Genomic DNA, 23,832 nt, shown 5'->3' on the forward strand with positions numbered 1-23,832 from the left:
CATATACATGATACAGCCAGGATGTTGGGACATGTTATATCACACGTGCAGTAACACATCAAATTACACACAGGTGGAATAAAAAATGGAAATTAATAATTTCTTTTTAGTTTTCTCCTTTACAGGTCGGCTGCTATAAAAAAAACAAAAAGGGTTTAATGTGTGAGGAGAGCTGCAACACAGCTTGTTCTTTAAGCAATGCAAACCTGACGAGTCAAGCAGGAACACTGTTTGGACTTTAGAGAGTTATTGTCTGCACTATCAGTACAGTCACAAATACATATTTGTTTCAAAATTTATGACAACCTGAACATGATTTGTCCGGAGATACAGCCACATACCTCTCGCAAACCAAAATGTCTTGAATTTGTAGATTGTTCATGTTGCGGGAAATTAAGAGGACACTTATACAACTACCAACTGAAGTGCATTCTGCCTCCACCTGGGCCATTTCTTAAAAATTTCGATTCCTGTTTGAAAAACATGACTGTCAGAAGAGTGACAAACAGTGCTGATCAGCAAAGGGAATTGGAGTAACCTCCCTTCCCTCATTCAATAATGTATATGATAGTTCATTGTTTGCCTGTTTTGTCAGGGCGCTGGGAGTCTGAATAATGTTTATATCGATCGTAGCAAACACATAGAAATTCTTTACATTTATACACGAAAATCTTGTTTGTTTCTTAAGATTGATGCGAAATAATTAATAGTGGGTCCTTGTTTAGAAAATGCTTTTTGGGTGAAATATGCTATCAGTTTATCAGCAGGATAAAAAACACCAGACCAAATTGAGAAGTATTCTTTTCCATTTAAACAAAATTATTCAGCGGATCCGTAAAGCAATAGAAAAAGAAGTGTAGAAGGTTGTTGTATCACGTGTGTGTACAGGATATTATGATATTTTTCCTTGTGATACATGCAATGATACACAACATGATACAGTGGACTGTCAGCTCCAGACATTATCTGGATGGAGCAGAGTGGAGGGCTTCATTCCCCGCCAACAGTTGTTTATCTTGGACATCAAGGTGTGGTCAAACACAGGCTCATGGATAATAATGCTTTCATGCCGTAGGACTGGGTTAATATCAGTTTTATTCAATCTGTCCTAGAAAATAACATCAAGAATATAACACCTAAAATTAATGTTGGTTATTTCCATGTCACAAAGTTACAATTTGGTCAAAAATGCTTCCTCATGTCAGAGTAACTGACAGGCTTCAGACAAACACTTATCTCATGTCAGCTGAATAACTGATAATCAATGTTTAGTATCAGCAGTTATATGAGATATACAACCACAGGAAAATCAATATGATGCTTACAAGCACCTGCTCAACTGTGTGATTGAAGTGTATAGCTTTAAAGATCTTCCAAGCACATCCTACAAGCATGTCAGGTATATCTGTTGGGATGCGAGATGGCTGTCTGGCTATGGCCTGCTGCTGTATCTCTACTGAGTCATGACCGACCTAGATGTCAATCATCTGACTGAGCACAATGTCCTTGTGATCACACCTCACCATCTAGTGGCATCTGGTTTAACCTGTCATTTTGTGCCGTTTGTTTAATTTTGAAGTCAATGCTCGGCATGTAGCTAGTTTAAATGTCCTACTGGTGTCTACATTTCATTCAACTGTTTGTAGGTTATTTTACTGTTTGTAGATCACCACATGGCACAGATGTTTGCATCTTCTGGATCAGACACAGACCATTCTATGGTCTAACTGCCTCACTCTGTAACAGTTTGGTACGCATCATGATACACATTCTTGATCTCATTGGTTTAAACCTGTGACCACCATCCTTACATGTAAGTCGGTAAGAGAAAATCAATCGGGGACATCATATGACCCACGTAAAATTAACAATATTTTGTGCTTGTTTTCATGAATTGTTTAATTCTATGACTACATCTGGATCTAATTCCTACATTATTAACATAAATAACTACAAAATCCATGAAACTATGAGGCTACGTCGCTTTATCGCCATGAAACAAATATTGTCCACCTCATACTTTCAAGGATACCACAAAAAAATAAAAGCTGGTCAACATCTATCCACTACAGCTATTTTTTCAAATAATAAACTAAAAATAATCTGGGATAAACATGATAAAGGCTTTTTTAGCAAATTAACAATGATTCATGACATAAAAGACACAAGTGACTGCTTGATGTTAGCACGAGAAACAAGACAATTAGGTTTGCATGTAAATTACCAAGCAGTAATGATGTACAGTAGCAGCATTGTTGGAGTGACCATCAGGAATACAACTTGTACTAGCCCCCCAAAAGCAAAGAAAATTCTACTCGTCCTTAGGACACATTTAACATTAGGCAAACTGACTTGAGCGATCGAGCTAGTATCAAGTTTCACTTTGGAGTGCAATAACATAGTTCTACAATTTAAATCATAAGAAACTAACCACTTATAATATATATAGACATTTATCATGCATAAAGAAATAGATCTGATAAATCATTACACAAAATTGATAAAATTGAGAACAAATTCCCTGTTCTGGGAGAGTCATGGCCTTAATGCATGTTCAAAGTCAAGAAAATATTTGGATAGTAAGAATATCATGCACATGATGTAAGATCAACTGTTCTTTGTTATAGCAGCTACAGTAAGTACCCTGTCCACTCCAATAATGGCTGCATACAGTTAAAGCATTATAACAGTGCAATAAACTTGAAGTGAATGAGATGAAATCATGGGCAAGCAATCACACGTGATAACATAACTTACCACAAGACACAAGCAGAAGTGTTGTGTGACGCAGAGGAAACAAAAAACAAAATAAATATGTGCAGTACATAACACAGTACAGCAGGTACAAGTTCTGGGCAGTGCTCTACATAATACTCATCTATACTAAACTACAAATAAAACAGTAACAGGATTACATAATGGGGGCCACAACACTCTACTGGACACTCTACTCCCTCTCAACCCTACTTATGTGTGGAGTCCACCTTTCTTGTACTGTCTGAACCAGAAGGGGAGATAACTCTTGTCTGCACATACAAACCTTAACTTTGACTTTGTTATTTGTTTGTTTTTTTATACACCGCACTCAGCAATATTCCAGCTATATATTGACAGCCTGTAAACAATCACAGCTTGGACAGGCAAACCCGTGACAGATATAATGTCCCACTTAGTCGGAACACGATGACACACAATGAGCCAAGTTACCGCACCTCAACACTGACTCATATAGCTGCCTCTAGATGTTATGACCAGTGGAGGTTCCTGTGTACGTACTCCCTGGCATCCCAATGGGGGCTTTGAATCAATAGTACTTGCCTGAAAGTAAGTAGTTGTGTACACTATGTCGAGACCAGACTGAAACATTTACTGACTGCAAATCAGGGGTGTGGAAAATCAAAGCTCTGAAATCAGCGGACATACACTGCACTCAATAGTACTTGCTTAAAAGTAAGTAGTTGTGTACAATACGTTGAGTCCAGACTGAAACATTTACTGACTGCAAATCAGGGGTGTGGAAAATCAAAGCTCTGAAATCAGTGGACATACACTGAAGTTTTGATATTCCTTTCCTAAGAATTCATTACCGATACATCAAAATATCTCATCAAGTACGAAGAAATTCAATTAGAAAAAAGGAAATAGGAAAAGAAAACATTAAATAACTTCAATGCTCTTTCCACCTTACAGATAATTAGGGGATAAGTATTTTTTTCTGATAGCAATTGTTTCAGGAAGGATAAAATGCTCAGGATCTTTAGCCTGATGGGGAGGTCCCACTATGCAGACTACCTACACTCATGCACACAAGCTCCTGGTTTACCCTCTACTGCCAGTATGTACACACTGTGGATTCTCTGGGGAAATCTCACTAAAATCAGATCTTTTACTCCAATTTGATACTTATCGGTCAAGATCTAACAAGCCCACCATTGGGAATAGGAGGTCGTGTCAGGTGAACTGCACCTCATCATCATTGTGGATGCTTCTAAATTGTCAGTACAAGCGAAGGAAGCATTTTGAACAGCTTCTTTTGCTTTCTGTGTCTCCAAAATGAATGTAAGGAGGCAGTTCTGAATGGAGAATAGTAAAGGTCATGCTGTTCTCACATTGTATCTGAGCACCATGGATCGCGTTTACTATTGAGGGATCATTTGTGTTCCGTGTGGGCTTTCTTTTGCATAAAGGTTAAAATTTCTGATTTAAGATGGTAAAGAAAGGAAGCCAAATAGTTTTAGGAAGCTGACATCTAATGTGCTAGGAACCTATCAATCCTTCATTTTGATTAGGTGGTCCAAATTTGCTCAAGGTTCACCTGAACAGAAGATCTAGACGGAGAAAGGTAGCGAATCGGAGAAAGTAAGATCTCATTTTAACGAGACTGTAAGAGCTTGTAGCTTCAGCTTAAATACAGCTTGTGACAGTGTTGCATTTGTATCATTCCTGAAATCTCAATCAGTCTAGAAAGAAATCTCAATAATTAACTGCACAAAAACTTTGGGCGAAATGGTGTGAATTATTAAATGTTTCTTAAGCATATGATTAATTTCAATAATAGATAATCTTAAAGCAATCATATATATATTGTTATAAGCTGTAGCGGTGTTTGGTATTTCTGTTTTTGTAGGATGTAACAGTGTACAACAGTTATAACATAACACTGAACACTGACCCTGTCTAACTCCAGTGGGTCGTTGGCCAGAAACAGCCACTGCAGGCGGACATGGACAAACCCCGTCTTCACGTTCTCCAACTGCAACCACTGAAACAACATTATGTACCCTTTGTAAGTTCATTGTGAAAGACTGGCATGTACCCTTCGTAAGTTCATAGTGAAAGACTGGCATGTACCCTTCGTAAGTTCATAGTGAAAGACTGGCATGTACCCTTCGTAAGTTCATAGTGAAAGTTTGGCATGTACCCTTCGTTCGTTCATAGTGAAAGACTGGCATGTGCCCTTCGTAAGTTCATTGTGAAGGACTGGCATGTGCCCTTCGTAAGTTCATAGTGAAAGACTCATGTACCCTTTGTAAGTTTAGAGTGAAACAATGTCCTGTACCCGTCGTAAGTTCATAGTGAAAGACTGGCATGTGCCCTTCGTAAGTTCATAGTGAAAGACTCATGTACCCTTTGTAAGTTTAGAGTGAAAGACTGGCATGTACCCGTCGTAAGTTCATAGTGAAAGACTCATGTACCCTTTGTAAGTTCATTGTGAAAGACTGGCATGTGCCCTTCGTAAGTTCATAGTGAAAGACTCATGTACCCTTCGTAAGTTCATAGTGAAAGACTCATGTACCCTTTGTAAGTTCATAGTGAAAGACTGGCATGTACCCTTCGTAAGTTCATTGTGAAGGACTGGTATGTGCCCTTCGTAAGTTCATAGTGAAAGACTCATGTACCCTTTGTAAGTTTAGAGTGAAAGACTGGCATGTACCCTTTGTAAGTTCATTGTGAAAGACTGGCATGTACCCTTCGTAAGTTCATAGTGAAAGACTCATGTACCCTTTGTAAGGTCATTGTGAAAGACTGGCATGTACCCTTCGTAAGTTCATAGTGAAAGACTCATGTACCCTTTGTAAGTTTAGAGTGAAAGACTGGCATGTACCCTTCATAAGAGACTGGCATGTACCCTTCGTGAGTTCATTGTGAAAGACTGGCATGTGCCCTTCGGAAGTTCATAGTGAAAGACTCATGTACCTTTTGTAAGTTTAGAGTGAAAGATTGGCATGTACCCTTCATAAGTTCATTGTGAAAGACTGGCATGTACCCTTCGTACGTTCATTACGAAAGACTGGCATGTGACCTTCGTAAGTTCATAGTGAAAGACTCATGTACCCTTTGTAAGTTCATAGTGAAACAATGTCCTGTACCCGTCGTAAGTTCAGAGTGATGCACTGCCATGTCACCTAAAGCTAGAGTTGTGCCAATATAAGGATACCGTATCAATAAGAAAAACTTCAATTTAATTTAGCACTTTAGTGAAGAAAAGTATCATGAAATAATATCAACCCACTTAAATGTGAATTACTATAATCATGAGTTCATTGTAAAACAATATTTGCTCACTTCAACACCACGAGGGAAAGAAGGTATATTTCTCCACAGAGACAGCAAGATGCAGGTGCCTTGCAGTTGAACTTACCTCATCCACCATGCCCCTCTCAAACACATGAGATATGTCAACTGAAGCACTGCAAGGACAAGAAGGTACAATGTTAACATGGAGGTGGAGGTGAGCTGAGGTGAGGTGGGGCTAGGTGAGGTGAGGTGAGGTGAGGTGAGGTGAGGTGAGGTGTGGTGAGGTGAGGTGAGGTGAGGTGTGGTGAGGTGAGGTGAGGTGAGGTGTGGTGGGGCGAGGTGAGGTGTGGTGGGGCGAGGCGAGGCGAGGCGAGGTGAGGTGAAATGGGGTTTAAAATCACTTTCACGTTTATGCACTTATATAGCAACATGCATGGATATGTGTATGGCGGTAATAATATTCTGGTCTAATGATATGTTTATAGTTCTAGCCTGCTGGTTTTTGGTTTGGTTTGGTTTGTTGTTTTACGCCGCACTCAGAAATATTCCAGCTATATGACGGCGGTCTGTAAATAATCGAGTCTGGACCAGACAATCCAGTGATTTATATCATGAGCATCGATCCGCGCAATTGGGATCGATGACATGCTTCAACCAAGTCAGCGAGCCTGACCACCCAATCCCATTAGTCGCCTTTTACGACAAGCATAGTCACGTTTTACGGCAAGCATGGGTTGCTGAAGACCTATTCTACCCCGGAATCTTCACGGGTCTCTAGCCTACTGAGATGCAGTGCCGTTTGTCACCACAGATCAAATGGTCAGATGATCAGATGTCACCTGTGAGACCTCCCATCCCATACACACCCGCGCAGGAATGTAAAACTTAAACATGTCAAGTAAAGCTCAGTGATGGAAACACCTTTTTAAAGAACGCTGAAAGTTATCCAGTGGTCTGGGAGACAATATGCATATGCATACATACAATAACGGCATGTATAAAAAAAGTTACCCCTGATGTAACAAAATCCATGGAAATGCGGCGATCAGCAGATAATTCTCATTCCTGAAGGTGCTCTTGATACGATTCATAAGAATGCACTTCACAAACTGTACCCATAGCGGGAATCCAACCAAGGGCCCACTTGCATAAAGTGATCTTAGTGCTAAGACTATCGTAAGCCTATGTTAAAGTATGGAAGTTATGATCATCTTAGCGCATTGTGCAAGTGGGCCCAGGGTGCCGTTGTACAAAACACCCTTAGCGCTATGACTGTCGTAAGTCTATGTTAAGGTAAAGGAGTTACGCTCAACTTAGCGCTAAGATCTCTTTGTACAACGGCACCCAGGTCTTCAACATGACAGGTGAACATATTAACCATGGTACGAGAACAACCGCCCTTAATATGATTAAAGTATGATTGTAAACATATCATGGCACATTCAAAGCTGATTCAAGTCTATTATATGTCAGTGATCTGGAAAGATAACCCATGGATATGCTGCAGTGGGAGGACATACTTTCCTAATGGGTCATCCTTACTCCCTGGGTCATCGTCCAAGACGTCAACCTGCAGGCACTGTCCCTGAGCAACATCCACGATAGCCTGTGGGAAAGCAAGTGTTTCAGGTTCACATTTCAAATTGAACATTTTGTAATGATCAGGAGATACTGTTAGTATAACAACTAAAATCATAATCATAAAATGAAGCATATTGTCATCATAAAACATTATCAGAAAACATTCATAAAAATCGTAAAGTAAAACTTAACTGTGTATCTTAAATATGCTAAAACGAAAGTAGAACCAGCTGTCCCCTATCTTCCATAGGCAAGAGCGTCCACTCGCCTTATTATCAAAGTCTTGTATTCGCCCTTTCCACATCAAGCCCACTTGCCTGTGCTAAAAATGATTGGACTATTGCATATCTATGGATAGACCAATCAGAGAACCTTTCACAAAATCAACATCCACGACTGGTACATATTCGTATGAAAATGATTTACCGCTGCCTGTCTTTGTTGACACCACGAATATGTTTGTTTTTGTGTCAGGGATGAAATCGCAAATGCATTTTTTCGCTGATCGACTAGGTCCATGCCTATGGTAGTCACCATCTTTGTGAAGCCATACAACATAAGAACAGCGATCTGATTGGATATCGCGTTTTCATTACAAGGGTCACAACTCGTGATCTACGAGAGGTGGCTCAGGGTCGAAAGTGTCCTTGACGTGGCGAGGGTAGAAACTAGGCTTTGATATAGGCTAGTGGACAGGCTTTCCTCGGGAAGATGGCTGTCCCCATGTTTCCTTACTGAGAGACTGATGACAAACATTCACATATTAAACTCAACTTGAGAGCTTGTCCGCAATTCAAATGTTTGTTTACTGACTAAGATGAAAAAATAAAGGCTTCTGACTTGTGGACCCCTTTCGTATTGAGGACCGTCTATTAAGAATAAGAGTGTGGGTATTGTTCACTACTACTTCCAGGAATATTCCATCCGTACTACGACAGTTGACCGAGTTGGCTTCACATTGTATTTTCATGTAGGGTATCAAAACCATGTCGGTATGACAAGTGAACTCAGCTTGGCTACCCTACCTAGACCATGTAGACTGCTAATATACAAATATTGATCATGTTCATAGTAAGTGCAGAATCACAGCGGTTATCAGGGTTTAGATCGTCCCCCACTCTTACCTCGTACGTCATGTTCCACTTAGGGCAGATGGTGTTATTGATTGCTTTGGTCTTGAAGGTTTGGGCTCCAACTGAAATGAAAATTGAGCCCTAAATGTAATGCCAGATAATCAAAGGCAAAATTACATATATGCACTTTCAGATTATTTCATTACCCCCAGCCGCCGTGATGTTGCTGGAATATTGCTAAAAGCGGCGTAAAACCATACTCACTCACTCATTACCCCCAGAGTTCTACAATCTCATGGTCAAGACAAATGACATGAATGAATTTTTGGAAGGAATCAATAAACTTTTAATACCAAAAGGCAAAGTGAGAAAAGGCATTCTAGCTTTTCATATTTTTTGCTGTGAAAATATTAAATCAGAAAAAAACTTCAAATGCTGTCATACCTAATGTAACTGTAACCACGGTAACCAGAACTCACCAACAGCAATGGCATATGGGTCAGACTTGCCCTTCTTCATCATCCCAATATCTGCCCTGACCAACTCCTTGGCCTCCAGGATATGGATCCTTAACACACCCTGAAACACAACAGGCCGATTGTCAACACACCTGACACACAACAGGTAGATTGTCAACACACCTGACACACAACAGGTAGATTGTCAACACACCTGACACACAACAGGTAGATTGTCAACACACCTGACACACAACAGGTAGATTGTCAACACACCTGACACACAACAGGTACATTGTCAACACACCTGACACACAACTAGAGAGAATAGCAAAGTCAATGTCCCTCCCCAAATGGGGACAAAAGAGATCCTTACCTGCGGCTGTGGGTAGCGGAGCTTGTTGAGGTTCAGGCCCTCGACCATGGAGATGGGGATGCGGTTTGGCAGCACCATGATGTTGGCGATCTGCTCGATCACAATCGTGTGCAGCATGTCACTACGGACAACAATTAGATGTTAATCCCTGCACTTGATATACCCTGCATACTATGTACAGGCACAGCCAAAAATATCCATGGACCATCATCACTTTTAATTCACCTTCACTTTCAAATAATTGATCTTTAAAATCATGTATTATTTCAGCATTGAGTAGTTGTTAAATATGACTGCAGAACTTTCAGTGAAGAACTGACTGACCCCACTCATACATGTCATGCAACATTTCTACAAAGAAACAAGACTTAGAACATATAAATAAAGGCACGTGTGTGTGTGTGTGTGTGTGTGTGTGTGTGTGTGTGCAGAGGATGCATGCTGGACCACACATGTTCAGCAGATATCATTTTGTTTTCATAGTGGTCATCATACTAGCTGTCATAAGCAGACCTGAATAACATCTTTTGACTTTTCATGAAAGTCTCCAAGGCTGATGTTGACCAATGACAATGAAGCAGAACAAGGCAGAATTTAGGGGAAATATGCTCAGACAATTTCAAGTAACCCATAGCAAACCTGGTATTTAGATTACAAAATATAATCAAACAATTAAGAAAGACCATAAATATAAAATCACAGCCTTTTAAACAAGCATCACAGCATATATGTTTATCATACTATGTTTACATGACCAAAATTATCATACACAGAAGTAACATGCGAAGATCTGGTAGATACTGCTTGGTTAACAGATTCACTGGGATTCCTAAAACGGGGGAACAATGCTAAAAATCTTTTCATCATCCTGCCAATTCCTGTTTGCAAATTAAAAGCCCAGAACGCCTGTCACAGGATTTTAGAAGTAATTTTATGTTCAAAGAAACACCAAACAGCCCCCACAAAGTCTAGAGGTTTTAGAATGGAACTGCACACCAAGTCATTATAGAAATCTGCCATAAATACATGCAGGGCAGGGCAAACAAAGGAGGACAGAGAGCCAGGAGGACATACTTCAGACCAGGAAGATCAAATGCATTGGCCAGGCTGGTCAAGTTGAAGTCAACAGTCTGAAAATGAAACAGGCAATACAAGACAATCACTTACAACAAAACATTCTCAGACTCAAAGTCCAGACGTATATTACAAATTATTGAGATCAGTCACATGGCCTTTGGGCAACAGAAGGAAACAAGTCATAACAAGTCATTCAAGATAATAGAAAAAACATTAAAAAATTCATAAGGAAAGAGTGAGTGAATGCTGTTTTATGCCCCATTCAGAAAGGTTCCAGCTGTAAATAACTGACTCTGGGCCAGGCAAACTAGTGGTTGATAGCATGAGCAACTATCCACATCATCAAGGAGGACCTGACCTGTGCTGCAACCTCGACAGGGAAGTGCATACACTTGAAGAACCGGTTCTTGCTTAAAAATGTCATCCAACAATGTCTTCAGTCAAGTCGTGGCAGTATTGACAAAGATATCAACCAAGAGGTAGAGAAGCTCATCATGTTCAGCCAATTTAACTCAATAGCAAACAATGCTTTAAGTGATTTTTTCGACATGTTCTTGACTCAATTCTTGATGAAGATTTAACCTTTATGCACAGGTTTTGAGACATAAGTTTTAGTCGATTGCAAATAGAGAACCCAAATAAAGCCAATCTCTTCTGCCCCTTTTCACTTCCTATGGATATATCTTAACCATGTTCACAAGATTAATTAAAAATTGCATTCATTTCCCATCTAAAAATACAGCATGTTTCGCGACAGACATATCTTCACGAATGGGTGCAGTGTCAGGCTGCAGGGCTGCACTCACGGGGTTGTTGAGGAAGAAGACGGAGATCCCCCCCAGCAGCGGCATCTTGCTGATGAGGGGTTTGAAGACGACCCGCATGATTCCATGAAGCTGAAGACAAAAACAAACACCTGTCAACATCATCTAAGCCAGGTTTGTAGCATTAAGTCTGAGCTACATGCAAAGTTAACTTTCTCTGTATATGTATAATATATAAATTGCAAGTGATTCCACGGTATTTGACTGGCTAAATAGGCAATTCTTTTGCATTTATATTCCCTTTAGGCCACGTCGCCTACAAGACTACTGTGTTCTGATAATTGTGTAGGCATGGCATGGTTTGCTTTATTCTCTTGAACAACATCACTGATTTCTTTTTCTTTTTGTGCTAATGCTTAAATAAGCAGACTTGAACTTATTATTGTTGACTTGATTACTTATACGAATTGACTTTAATAATGTTTTGCACTTATAAGGTATCAGGTAAAAAAGGCTGTGTGCACTGCAATTTTTACCAAAATTCCTCCATAAGCGCAAAAAATATTGAGTGAGTGAGCTGGGTTTAACGCATCTTCCCGAGGCATGAGAGTTAACTGACTTTAAAAGTCCAGTTTCCACCCTTGCCGAACTAGGCTTGAATTCCTGGGCTCGATCGTAGCGCCACAAGTGATTATTACGAGTTATGTCCCTTCTAAACCTCTCCTATGGACCAATCAGATTCCACCTGTCATATCACTTGCATTTGATTCAAACAAATCTGATCGATAATCAAGATCTATATTGTGATAAAACAGGTCTTACATCACGAAGTGCATCAAATCACGTGAGCACCTTGATTAAAATCATGAAAAGATTTGGAAAATATCTGTTGACAAGGAGTTGGCGGTGCAATTGCTTTGCAAATCCTGCAATCGACGGAAATAAACCGGATTTTGATTTCGTTGCGCGATTTTGATTTGACTATGCATAGACTTGTTAGCCCAGCCAAAATTTAACTCCATAATACCAGCCTGGTTTGGCAAGGGTGGAAACTGGACTTTTATAGTCAGTTAACTCCCTAGCCTCGGGAAGATGGGTTTAACATCACTTTGAACAGTATTCCAGTTATATCACGGCGTGTCAGTTTAATGTGGGAGGAAAGTCGAAGTGACGCAGGTCTCAGACATTTACCACTTTGTGAAACCCACAATCACGGGTATGGTGCTGACAAACCTAGAAACATAATCAGGGTGAACCAGGATTTGAACCCACAATCATAGGTTTCTGGTGTGCCCAAGGGACACGCACCTTAGATGACTGGGCCACTTGTTCCTCCCCAAAATATTGAAGTCAATTTGTAAGAATATCTGTTGGAAGGGTGATAAGGAATTACCTGCCCTCATATAGCTGGAATATTGCTGAGTGCGGTGTTTAACAACAAACAAACAAACAGGAATTCCTGTTGACAGTGAGTAGTGTCTTCTCACCATATTAACTAGGGGTGTCACGATGAATCAAAATATCAATATATTGCTATTGGTAAGCACTTTAAGTCAATAAATCTATTGTTAAATCAGTTTCCAATCAATGGTATCGTTTTCAGTTAGGAATATCGATAGTTTTGATTGTATTTACCATATCAATAAAATAGATGTAACGCTGTTCAAATTTGTTTTCTTTTGATCATGAGTGGTAGTAACATACACATGGTAATGTGGAAGTTTCTTTTTCTTAAATTATTAGGGTAAAGAAAAAACAAATCGGTAATATCCCAAACTTCACTTTTTATTTGTTGCTATGGTTATCACATTCAAAGGAAACTTCAGTTCCAAGGTTTAATTCAACTCTAAAATCCATCTAAAATGATACACTGAAAACTATCAATATTTATTGCAATAGTTGCTTGCAATATCAATAGTGCTCGCAATAGTTTCTTTCAATATCAATAGTTATCACAACAATGATTTCCACACCAATAGTCACCCTAATATTAAGCAATAATACAACAGAAAATCACTTCTGGTCGTAACTGACTATTTCAATAAACATCTGCCTGGTTGAACAGGTCATTGTCTCACCTGCAAGTCTTTGATGCCTGCATTGATCCCCTTCACCTGAACAGCCACATTGGAATCGCTGCTGTACCTGTGAGGTAGAAGTATCAACATGTCACTGAAGTATCCAATATCAATGAACTGAATGGTTCCAGCCAATCAGAGATTAACCTAGCGACAACCGAAAGAACCAATCAGAGCTCTCCTCTAAAAACACAACAGTGAGTGAGTGTGGTTTTTACGCCGCTTCCAGCAATATCACGGTGGGGGACACCAGAAATGGGTTTCACCCATTGTGCCCGTGTGGGGAATCGAACCCGGGTCTTCAGCATGATGAACCAACGCTTTAACCACTAGGCTACCCCATCGCCCCTAAAACACATCAAAGATGCTGAGCAAATATTGAAAGATGCCTGGAGTACAGTTCTAACGAGACACTGTCCTAGACTTAACAATAGCTCCTCTACAACATATACTACTCAGAAGAAAGTAAGGGCCACCTGATTGTTTCCTATTACTTCAGTTAATCTGTCACACCAGGACAGATTAGCCATAAAAATGTTAAAGAATCGGGTGGTCCTTAACTTCTTTTGAGTAGTATATATGCAATGATACCAAAAATTCTTATTTTTGTTGTTGTTAATGCTGCACTCAGCAATACTCCAGCTATGGCAGTCTGTGAGTGAGTGAGTATGGTTTTAAGCCGCTTTTAGCAATATTCCAGCAATATCACGGCGGGGGACACCAGAAATTGGCTTCACACATTGTACCCATGTCGGGAATCGAACCCGGGTCTTTGGCGTGACGAGCCAACGCTTTAACCACTAGGCTACCCGACCACCCCTATGGCAGTCTGTGAATAATAAAATCTGGACCAAACAATCCAGTGACTGATATCATGAGCATCGATCCACAAACATGAAATGCGATGACTTACAATCAGTGAAGTTCCCAAGCCTGACAACCTGATCCATTCAGTTGCCTCTTATGGCAAGCAGAAGTTGCTGGGGACCTATATTCTCACCTGGAGTCCCAACCCAGGAAAGCAAACATCTATGTGAGGAAAAGTGTCAGGTAAATTTTCAAATGAAAAACGAGGGTATGGTGTGGATCACGGGCAACAGTATCACCTGACCTGCCGAACCAGTGGTTGATAACTTGAACAAAGATCCACAGGGACACATGAACCATACACACACTTCCTCTACCCATCAACCATTATCATACCGTATTTTCTTGAGTATAGTGCACACTTTTTTTTAAAAAAAAACACAGCTGTGTAGAAGGGGTGCGCATTATACACGAATTAATGAGTTTTGATGTATTTTCCCCCATGGAAAGACATTACCGCGAGCATGTAACACCGGAAATACCATGTCAACAAATCCATACTGAAGTACGCAAATTAATCATGTAATTACACTGTCTGGCTATAAAAAGTGTTCTTTGTATATCTGGACTTATGTTTGTAACTTATTTTATTAATTATATTCAAAATTCTTTTTTATATTGTTTTAATTAATTTCGGTGAAACTGGGTGTGAAGCGATCGGAAGATCGCACAACTCACCGTTATTAACAGCAACCACGGTCAGATTAACGCTATTGACGCCTTGAAACGAACTTTAGTTGACAGAGAATGGATACATATATCATAAATGCCATACTGTGACTCGTTAAAAGTCATATTTGTTTTTGTTGGACGATTCTATGTCAACACGTAATTCTCACAATCGCGCGATCATGTGCACGGGAGCCTTGACGGTGACTGGTCAGACTGGTTCCATGTAAAAAATAATACCCGGCAATAGCGATCAGCTGCTTCGCTTAGGGTTATTATTATTTTAAATATGTTTAGTAAAAGCTGCATCTAAATTAACAAGATATTTGAATATATTATTCCTGATAAAAAAATAGTTTCAGATACAACTTTTGCCGATCCTTGCATTAAAATACTGTAAAGTTATATCATTGGGTGTGTCTTGACCGAATCACCGGTAGATTCCAAGAAAACATGTGTACAGCTGATTGCTGTGTCCGGCTTAGTTTACGAGAAAATACACATGGTAATCTTAATCCCTGGATATAAAACAATGCCTAGCTGAACAAAAAATACAATTTAAATGATTTTTTATCTCAAATTTCGAATTTGTACTGACAAAATTTCTCATCACCCGTTCGTTTGCCGGACTTCGCTGAAGGGGTACGGTGTAATTTTTTTCTGCGCATAATATTCAAATTTCTTTTTTTCCAAAATATTGAATTCGCTAGAGGGGTTGTGCATTATACATGGGTGCACACTTTACTCAAGAAAATACTGTACCTCCATGTCAGAATGATGAGATCTGATTGGTCCACATCATTTTGTTAAAATACTGTGTATCACGCCTTGGAAGGGAATAAATGTCTCAGCAGGGGAATAAATCTCTTATACACCATCACAAGCAAGTAAGGCTGCACGTGGATTTCTGAGAGGCAAAATAAATCCCTTATACCCTGCTTCAAAGCAAAAAGCCGCATTGTTCCATGTCACTTGACATAGGGCAAGCTAACCTCAGCTCAATGCAACAGCTGTTTTCAATCAATTGTGAATTTGTTTGAATTCTTTAACAATGCCATATTAAAACATGTTGGTGAGATAAGGTCAGGATGTATACCACTCGATCCCGGCACCTAACCCCCCGGCTCGTGTTAAAATCCTAATGTGGAACGCATAAAACCCCATGTACCCATCATCATCCTGCTACAACTTATATTGCAACCCTGATATCCACAACACTGGAGGATCATAGGGACATATTCTGCCCCACATTCCACAATGGATTCACTGCTAAAGAACTTACACAATCTCCAGGTCCATGTAGATCTCATCTCTCCGCACATTCTGGGTGTACACCTTCACTCCACCAATCCTGGGTGGCTACAACAGAACGATTACAACCGTAACAAGAAAGAACATCTTATGCTATAGGTTTTCCAACAGTAAGTCCTTTAAATTAATGAGTAAGTTGGAAATTGATGGAATTATCTCAATCTTCACCTCAGTGTCAAATGACATTGACGGCCCAACTAACAATCGCGACATGTAACTGAATAACTGTGATCCAATGATACACCCCATACTTCTGATGTTGGCCGCAGTGATGAGATGCAAAACAATCATCATGAAGCATGGTTGCTGTCCGGTAAGTAGGACACAATAGTGTGTACCGCTCTAATAAGCGCCCACGGTGATATATTTTAATATATTGGCTAGTGAACAATCCCAATCAGCACCCCTTCCAATTGATCAATGTACAAAAAATTTATTAATTCGCGTATATTACGCACTCGTGTCTTTTATGCAACCTTAATTATGGGCAATTAAATTCTGGAAGAATATATATGTTGTATATAAACATTTCAGGCTGTCCGCATAAACCACGAAATTTATCTTTCAACTCTGTTTTTTCACCAAAATATTATTCTAATAAGAACCCCCTATTTCTAATTTTGAGAGCGACCTGGGCGCTTATTACGTCGAATGCGGTATTTTGCAAGTTTGTTGGTAATTCAAATTCACTGTCCGGATATAGAAACCAGATTTCTAGACAAAAGAATTATTTTATGTTGTATTTATTTTGTTTCACATAAACATCATCCAAGCAAGGTTTACGGGTATCCGGGATCCCGAAAAGCAGGTTCCCAGGGATTTATCTAGACTTGCTCAGTGGCTGATTTTCAGCCCTAAGTCTGCAGTAAATGTCAGTTAAAATTCCCAATTGACCACTTCCTGCTGTAATCATTAAATCAATGTGATAACTTGGTAAAGTTGACGTGTTTTCCCCTGTTAACAGGACAACAAAGTGGGAGAGCATGCAATGATTGTACCTACATTATTGTATAGATTGCAATGTCAACATTCCCCTGAATTTAGGAAAATAGGATTTCAAGAACCATCGCAAAAAATTGAACACAATAGCAATGTTTTACTGATTTGCCGGCTAAAGGCACCTGGTTTGGAATGCTTGATAAATTCCTGGTTCCACTGTAGCATTGCTAAAAACTTTGTTATTTCCAACTGAAGTAAACTGCAAAGATTTGTTTGTACAAGCAGAAAAATTGGTTATGTTCAAAGTGATGAAGTAGATTCACTGAATTATAGTGAATATAACTTGTTATACCACATACTACTTCATCTCTTCACAGGCTAAATGCCAGTGCCACAGTGTGAAGTGAACTGGTTTTTATGGTCATATGACTCACAATATCTCCGATGTCGATCTTGCTGAACTTGAAAGACGAGAGGGATGCGGGAAGACTCTCGCGAATTTTTGGCTCGATGGATTCTCTGAGAAGTTTGTCGACATAATCCCCTATGTATGGCCACAACTGGTCGATCATCTGTTTCAAAAAGAATTTAAAACATATAACTACATCTAAATACATTGTTAAAACCATTCACAAATACTAAATGTACAGCTGAGCAGTGAGACGGAAATGGTTTCACTCAGTATAGAGTAACTATACCCATCAATGTATCATGAAGATGATTTTCACACCAAGCAGTCATCATGGTCGAAATTTAAAACGCAGGGAAAACCACCCATCGCCATGGTTTCTGCCCAACAGCTAACAAATTAAATATATGTAAATGCCATGCTTTCGAGACTTTGCAACTGAAAATATCTGAACTTCACAATAAAAATTTCTGGATTAAGAATCTCATTATGAGAAAGTATATGCGGCATTCAAACATAACATGGAACTTGGAAGTCAAAGAAACTTTGTCATAAGTGTAATGTTAAAAGTTTATGATTGAGGAGGTCTTCAAATTAAAACGCTATAGCTGCAAATATAAAGGTCCCCTCTCAGATCTTTGTTTAGCAGTAGCGAGAACTAAGATCTCATATTAATAAGATTTTTTTACAATTTGATCATAGACTTTGATTCGTACACAAATAATACCAGGATATCATTCTTAATGAAGCTTCGAGTAACAAAGATGTCACGTCATTACAAATGCACAACAAATGATTTCAGAAAACTGACCTTGTTCAACCATTCTGCTCTCTCGACATCCGGGAAACATACCTGCAAGTATAAACACAGTTTTATTGACATCAATATTACCTGGATGTGGATTACACATCACATCATCAGCCATGGGTGATGCATCCGGCAACAGGTGGTGACGTGGGGAGCACATCATCCCACAATGACAGATGTATCATTCTCCCATAACAAACATCAGGGATAATGACATAGGAAATATACGTCAACTATGCTTAGTATGCAAAGGGTCTTGTCAAAACATTGAGGAACAAGCACAGCCATTTTTTAAACGAGGGGTCTATTTTGTTAACACAATTAACATACAAGTGTGTTTGGTAGTTATGCTATTTGTAGAACAGACAAAATAAACCAAATGAGTTTTGTTATAAATGTCTAAATGACTGCTTATATATTATACAGGGAGGGGGGGGGTGGGGGGTGGGGGTGGGTTGGTGGGATTGGTCTTAGGACTGGAACACATTTTGCTGGACTAAACCCCGTATTAGGTCTTGTTTCTCAGGCACCGCCCGCATCATCCTAAAGTCTGACGCACGTTTCGTTTTCATTTTCATTTTCTAAATCTAATACTTAAAAACAATGCAATCCAAAATAGCATCCAGTTACTTCCTGCTGTACTGTGCATCTCGTGTTATGGTCATGGTGGCAAGAGGAGTTTGTATGCTTGTTTATGTAGGGAGGTCCTTTCCCAGGTTGATGGTACACAACTGTTTATCTGGCGACATACTAGTTTGAAGAAGAAAAAGAGAAAGGAACCACCCGCCCACACTATATTTTCAAAAGTAAAGTAACTGCCTGAGAACCAATTCTTTTATTTTTTAGGCCCTATGTAACACTTTTTCATGCCCCCTCCCCCACCTCCTCCCTGTTAAGTAGTTGTTGTACGAGTCGTATGACCAGTCCCTACAAATGCCCTATCCCTCTGTACACAAGTTCGAGGGTAAGAGGTTGAAGGCCCATTTAGATTCTTTGTTCACAGTAATCACAGTGACATTTTCAAGCTGATGTTGAAGATGAGGAGATGTGTACATGTTTTTATCTTTTTTTCAGCTACATGAAGGCGGTCTGTACATAATCAAGCCTGGACCCGACAATCCAGTGATTGTCACCGTGAGCTTCGACCTACAAGATTGGGATACGATATTATAACATGCATCAACCAAGTCAGCGAGTCTGACCGCCGATCCTGTTCGTGGGATGGGATGGGATGGGATGCTGAAGACCAACTCTAACTGGGATGTTCATGGGGCCAGACTAGAATGTCTAATGCATTTCCTGTTGTAATTGATGTATTACATACTTTTCCAAAATGTTCTGAAATTGTTCAAATGATGTAAGGGTGAGCGTGGTGGTCACAATAGCAACAAATTATGTCAGTGTTTTCACTCATGTCCGTCAATACATGTGTATACTGACAGACCCGTGAAGATCTGGGGTAGAATAGATCTTCAGCATGTTCAGCAATCCATGCTTGCCGTAAAAAGCGACTATGCTTGTCGTAAGAGGCGACTAAGGGGATCGGGTGGTCAGGCTTGCTGACTTGGTTGATGCATGTCATCGCATTTCAATTGCGTGGATAGATGCTCATGATGTCAATCACTAGATTGCCTGGTCCAGACTCGATTATTTACAGACCGCCGTCATATAGCTGGAATATTTCTGAGTGCGGCATTAAACAACAAACAACAACAAGACCCCCCGGACATTTTGCACTGAGAAACACTTGTCCACAACTTAGTGACACTTGATTTTTGTACAGCCATTTGGAAATAAGTACATATGAGTTCATAAACCTTGGGTTCATACAGTTAGGCATATAGCAATCAAATGTAACTATGGAGGGATAAACCAACCTTTTATGTTTCCAAGGACAAGAGAAATAAGTATTCCATTGACAAATGAGGCAAACAAAAGCATTCATAAAAGCTGAAGTTTCTTTACATGCTTTATCAATTCTGCATGGGTACGAACATTGGCACTTAATCTGATGCTCATGTCCATTGGTCAATATATTAGGGGTGGGACAAGTCCAAATTTACTACCCAGGTACCCGACCCCCTATTACCCGACCCTACCCAGGTACCCGCTGTAGGTCTCAAGAGTTAGGTACAAAATCTCTGATTGGGAATTACATTTTATTGGAGCCTTGGCAAAAGGTATTTAGTTATACACATACAAAACAATCTGGTCATGCGTACACTGTAGTGAACACTAACAAGTCAGAAGGAATGGGTGCATAGTCAGAAAGAAATGCAAACATAAGTGTTGTGTAACCAGCTGGTATCTATGGGGTTTTAGTGAATTCTGGTCATAGAACAATACATCACGTGACTAACCACGGGTCCAGGAAGTCCTGTGGGTACCCGGGTCCTAATCAGTACCAACCCGACCCGAGTACCTGAATTACCCATCCCAGCCCTACAGTACAGTGATAGAAACTAACCGTTTTAGTCTACTAGTCCTTTTAATGATAACATATAGCAACTCCCTTAAAAAATGCAAATTTCTACTGGTCCTTATGATACCTTAACCATTGGGCAGTTTTGCAAGGACTACAGGACTAATGGCAATTTCTAACACTGCAATATATGCATTGTATCAAAATGTTTTGTTTGGAATTAACTGCGTATGATTGTTGTATTTTGTGACACAGATCATCTAGTTGATTGGGGTCTAGTTGAGGAGGGGCAATAAGAACTTTCACAGTTATTGACAACATTTAGAGGCCCTTGGAGGCATGTCCTTCAGTATAAAATGGTCATAAAATTTGCTAAACAAATAATCTTTTTCTTAGGATATGAAATTTGACATTTTTAGCATAAGATCAACAGTGTGATTATGAACAAAAATACTTGAGTCTCACAGCTGTGTGTGTGAGTTGACATGTATGAGTGATCTGTTTCTCAGTTATTTATCTACTACTGTATCCTCATGATCATGAAACAATAACATAGTATGACTCAATAATATCACGGACACTATTTTATTGCGGTATGGGTAAATTTCGTAATCTACACCCCCTGTCGACTGGTTACTTAAGCAAATCTAAGCACAACATGTCATCGCTTGATTGAATACAGAACTTGTTTACGCGTAAGTATACACATTATCACTGATTATCTTTTTTAAGTTAGTTTCTGGAATGTTTTTAAAGTGGAATTACCTCTACCTACATTCGTAATTGATTAAAACAGAACCCATTTGTTTGGACGAAGTCCCTTAACCCAACCTAGGTCGTATGCATACTGATTATGCATAATCCACAAACAGGAAGTGATGTAAAGCACAATATCATACCACAAAATTGCCATACCACGATAACAGAGTTGCATGCCCTTAAGTCGATAATTACAGGTACTTTGTTTACCAAATTCGGTAAAGAAAATCAGCATCGATCTATCATATTTGATGTATTATAAAAGTTGAACAAAGAACAAGAAACATTTTGCGTATGACTTATTTAATAGTGTGCACCATTACGATCCATCATAAATTAACCGTCGCGATAATATAGCGTACCATGCTACAAGTGATTCACTCAAGATCTAGGTGTCAGTGCATCACATATAGCTTTACAACATCGATTGGCTATTACAGTCACAAGTTACATTAATCAATCCATTCTATTTCAAAACTTACTGCAATGATGGCCATACATTGCTGTGTTTACAGTTTTTTACTTTTTGCATTTGGAACATTTACAAATTTGGGAATTGCTGTACGTAATCATGGCCTTGATATAATCACTCCCTGTGGCAGGAAACTGGGCAATGCCTTGATCGGCCAAGCATTACCAGTGTATTGTCGTTCAGTTGCCTGGAGGGTTAGTTTGACCTAACTTCCTAATCTGCTGACAGCTACTGCTGTCACGCTTGACACCAACATAGGATAAATATGTCGTCCATCAGTATCTACTGGCGACCAACTTGACGGCCATGTAAGGAATGCAAAAACGCGATGCACCCACACAGTCAGTGGGCGTGACGAAATTAGTGACAACAGGCATCTTTTCGACTGGACGACCCTGGTCCATGGATTTCAGTGCACGGAAGAATCTTTGAAATCACATCAATCCGAAATGTCCACTCACCTATTACCCAAAACTGTGATTAAAAAAATGCTCCATTCTTCTTATATGTTGGACAGAAAACAGCACGAGGTTGAACCATAATAACGTGGACAATCAGTATACCTTTACCGCGGTTGAGGTAACCGAATCGAACACCTGTCCAACTGTTTACTGTTAGCCTTGAAACAATAATGCAATGTTTTCTCCAACTTACCCATGATGGCAAATCTTCTACTCTGGCCAATATCTCATTCTTTTCATCCCTGGCAGTGCGTTGGTTGATCTCGATTTTCAGTTTCTTTTCACGAGTGTGCTTCTCCTTCCAAACATAGACCACCAGACCCAGGAGGAGCCAACTTGGGGAGAAGGCGAAATAGCCAACAAACCATACCACTAAAGCGAGACCGGCTAGTTTGAAGTACTCCGTTACAACATTCAGAAGTAATGTATCGTCAAGTGCAGTCTTCCGTTTGGGAGATGCAGGTTTCTCCGTTTGTTCTGCCGGTGCAGACATGGTGGATGTCAGGCAAGTTGTGTTCACATTCCACAACACATCTAACGGGAAAGCTTCGCTTCGCTGCTTTTTGCAGCTCGTTTCCGCGCTCCCTTCTTTATCGACTAGTATAACCTGCTAGTCAGGTTTGATGTGGCAGCATATCTGTTGAAGATATTATTTGGAACCTAGATAGGTGTCTATTTCATCTGGGCAGATTAAAAATGACACGTTCTCTTTACATTATGTATTTCATTATTGAAAATATGCTAATTGTGTCCCTGCATACAAGGTTATTAGTTTTTAGTTCGGTTAACACAACTAGTAGTGTTTACCAATTAGTATGGCGGACAACTACATTGCTATTTATAGTAACAGATGTATAGCGCGAGTAGAACCAGTTCCGCCACTCATCTACTTTGTCATGTCACTGATGTGATAGAACATGTTATTTAACAAGCAGAGACAAATGTTCTATATATAAATAAGCTGACGAATTATGAGATAATGATGATTAACTTGAGAGCGGTATTAGAGTCTACAACGAAACGTCTATGGAGTTACGTTGGCTAATAAAGTTGTTCATACATACTATATTTAGATGTATATAGATAATTATATCAAATCATTATCCTTACATTTCCCAAATTCCTATATGGCGGCTAAAACGTTTTTACAGGTCCTGTTTCAAAGTCAATAACTAAATATGTTATTGCGCGATCTAAAATATATGTGCACGTATTTGAAGCTTATCACCTTTGGTAATGAATCATGTTGCACTTTGCCAAAGCATATAAAGTGCGATGCAGATTTTAATG

At 39.6% G+C, this 23,832-nt stretch overlaps 1 protein-coding gene across 4 annotated transcripts in view; it reads right to left on the reverse strand.

Moving 5' to 3' along the window:
* Positions 1–23,125, reverse strand: part of LOC124113554 (extended synaptotagmin-2-like) — a 41,962-nt gene extending 18,837 nt beyond the window's left edge. For 2 of the 4 annotated variants that reach the window (XM_046473965.2, XM_046473957.2), the window contains exons 1-13: positions 22,736–23,125; positions 18,432–18,473; positions 17,646–17,783; positions 16,244–16,320; positions 13,426–13,492; positions 11,390–11,479; positions 10,581–10,636; positions 9,507–9,627; positions 9,152–9,251; positions 8,724–8,794; positions 7,539–7,624; positions 6,143–6,191; positions 4,673–4,762 (exon numbers count right to left, since the gene is read on the reverse strand). In XM_046473965.2, coding sequence (XP_046329921.1) covers positions 4,673–4,762; positions 6,143–6,191; positions 7,539–7,624; positions 8,724–8,794; positions 9,152–9,251; positions 9,507–9,627; positions 10,581–10,636; positions 11,390–11,479; positions 13,426–13,492; positions 16,244–16,320; positions 17,646–17,783; positions 18,432–18,473; positions 22,736–23,035 — 1,287 coding nt within the window. In that variant the 5' untranslated portion in view covers positions 23,036–23,125. The remainder of the gene's footprint in view (positions 1–4,672; positions 4,763–6,142; positions 6,192–7,538; positions 7,625–8,723; positions 8,795–9,151; positions 9,252–9,506; positions 9,628–10,580; positions 10,637–11,389; positions 11,480–13,425; positions 13,493–16,243; positions 16,321–17,645; positions 17,784–18,431; positions 18,474–22,735) is intronic. The other 2 variants (XM_046473987.2, XM_046473976.2) reach the window with 1 other exon arrangement.
* Between the last annotated feature and the right edge of the window lie 707 nt (positions 23,126–23,832).

The sequence above is a fragment of the Haliotis rufescens genome, unplaced genomic scaffold (assembly GCF_023055435.1).
Source record: "Haliotis rufescens isolate VD_foot unplaced genomic scaffold, xgHalRufe1.0.p SCAF_4, whole genome shotgun sequence".
Taxonomy (NCBI): domain Eukaryota; kingdom Metazoa; phylum Mollusca; class Gastropoda; order Lepetellida; family Haliotidae; genus Haliotis; species Haliotis rufescens.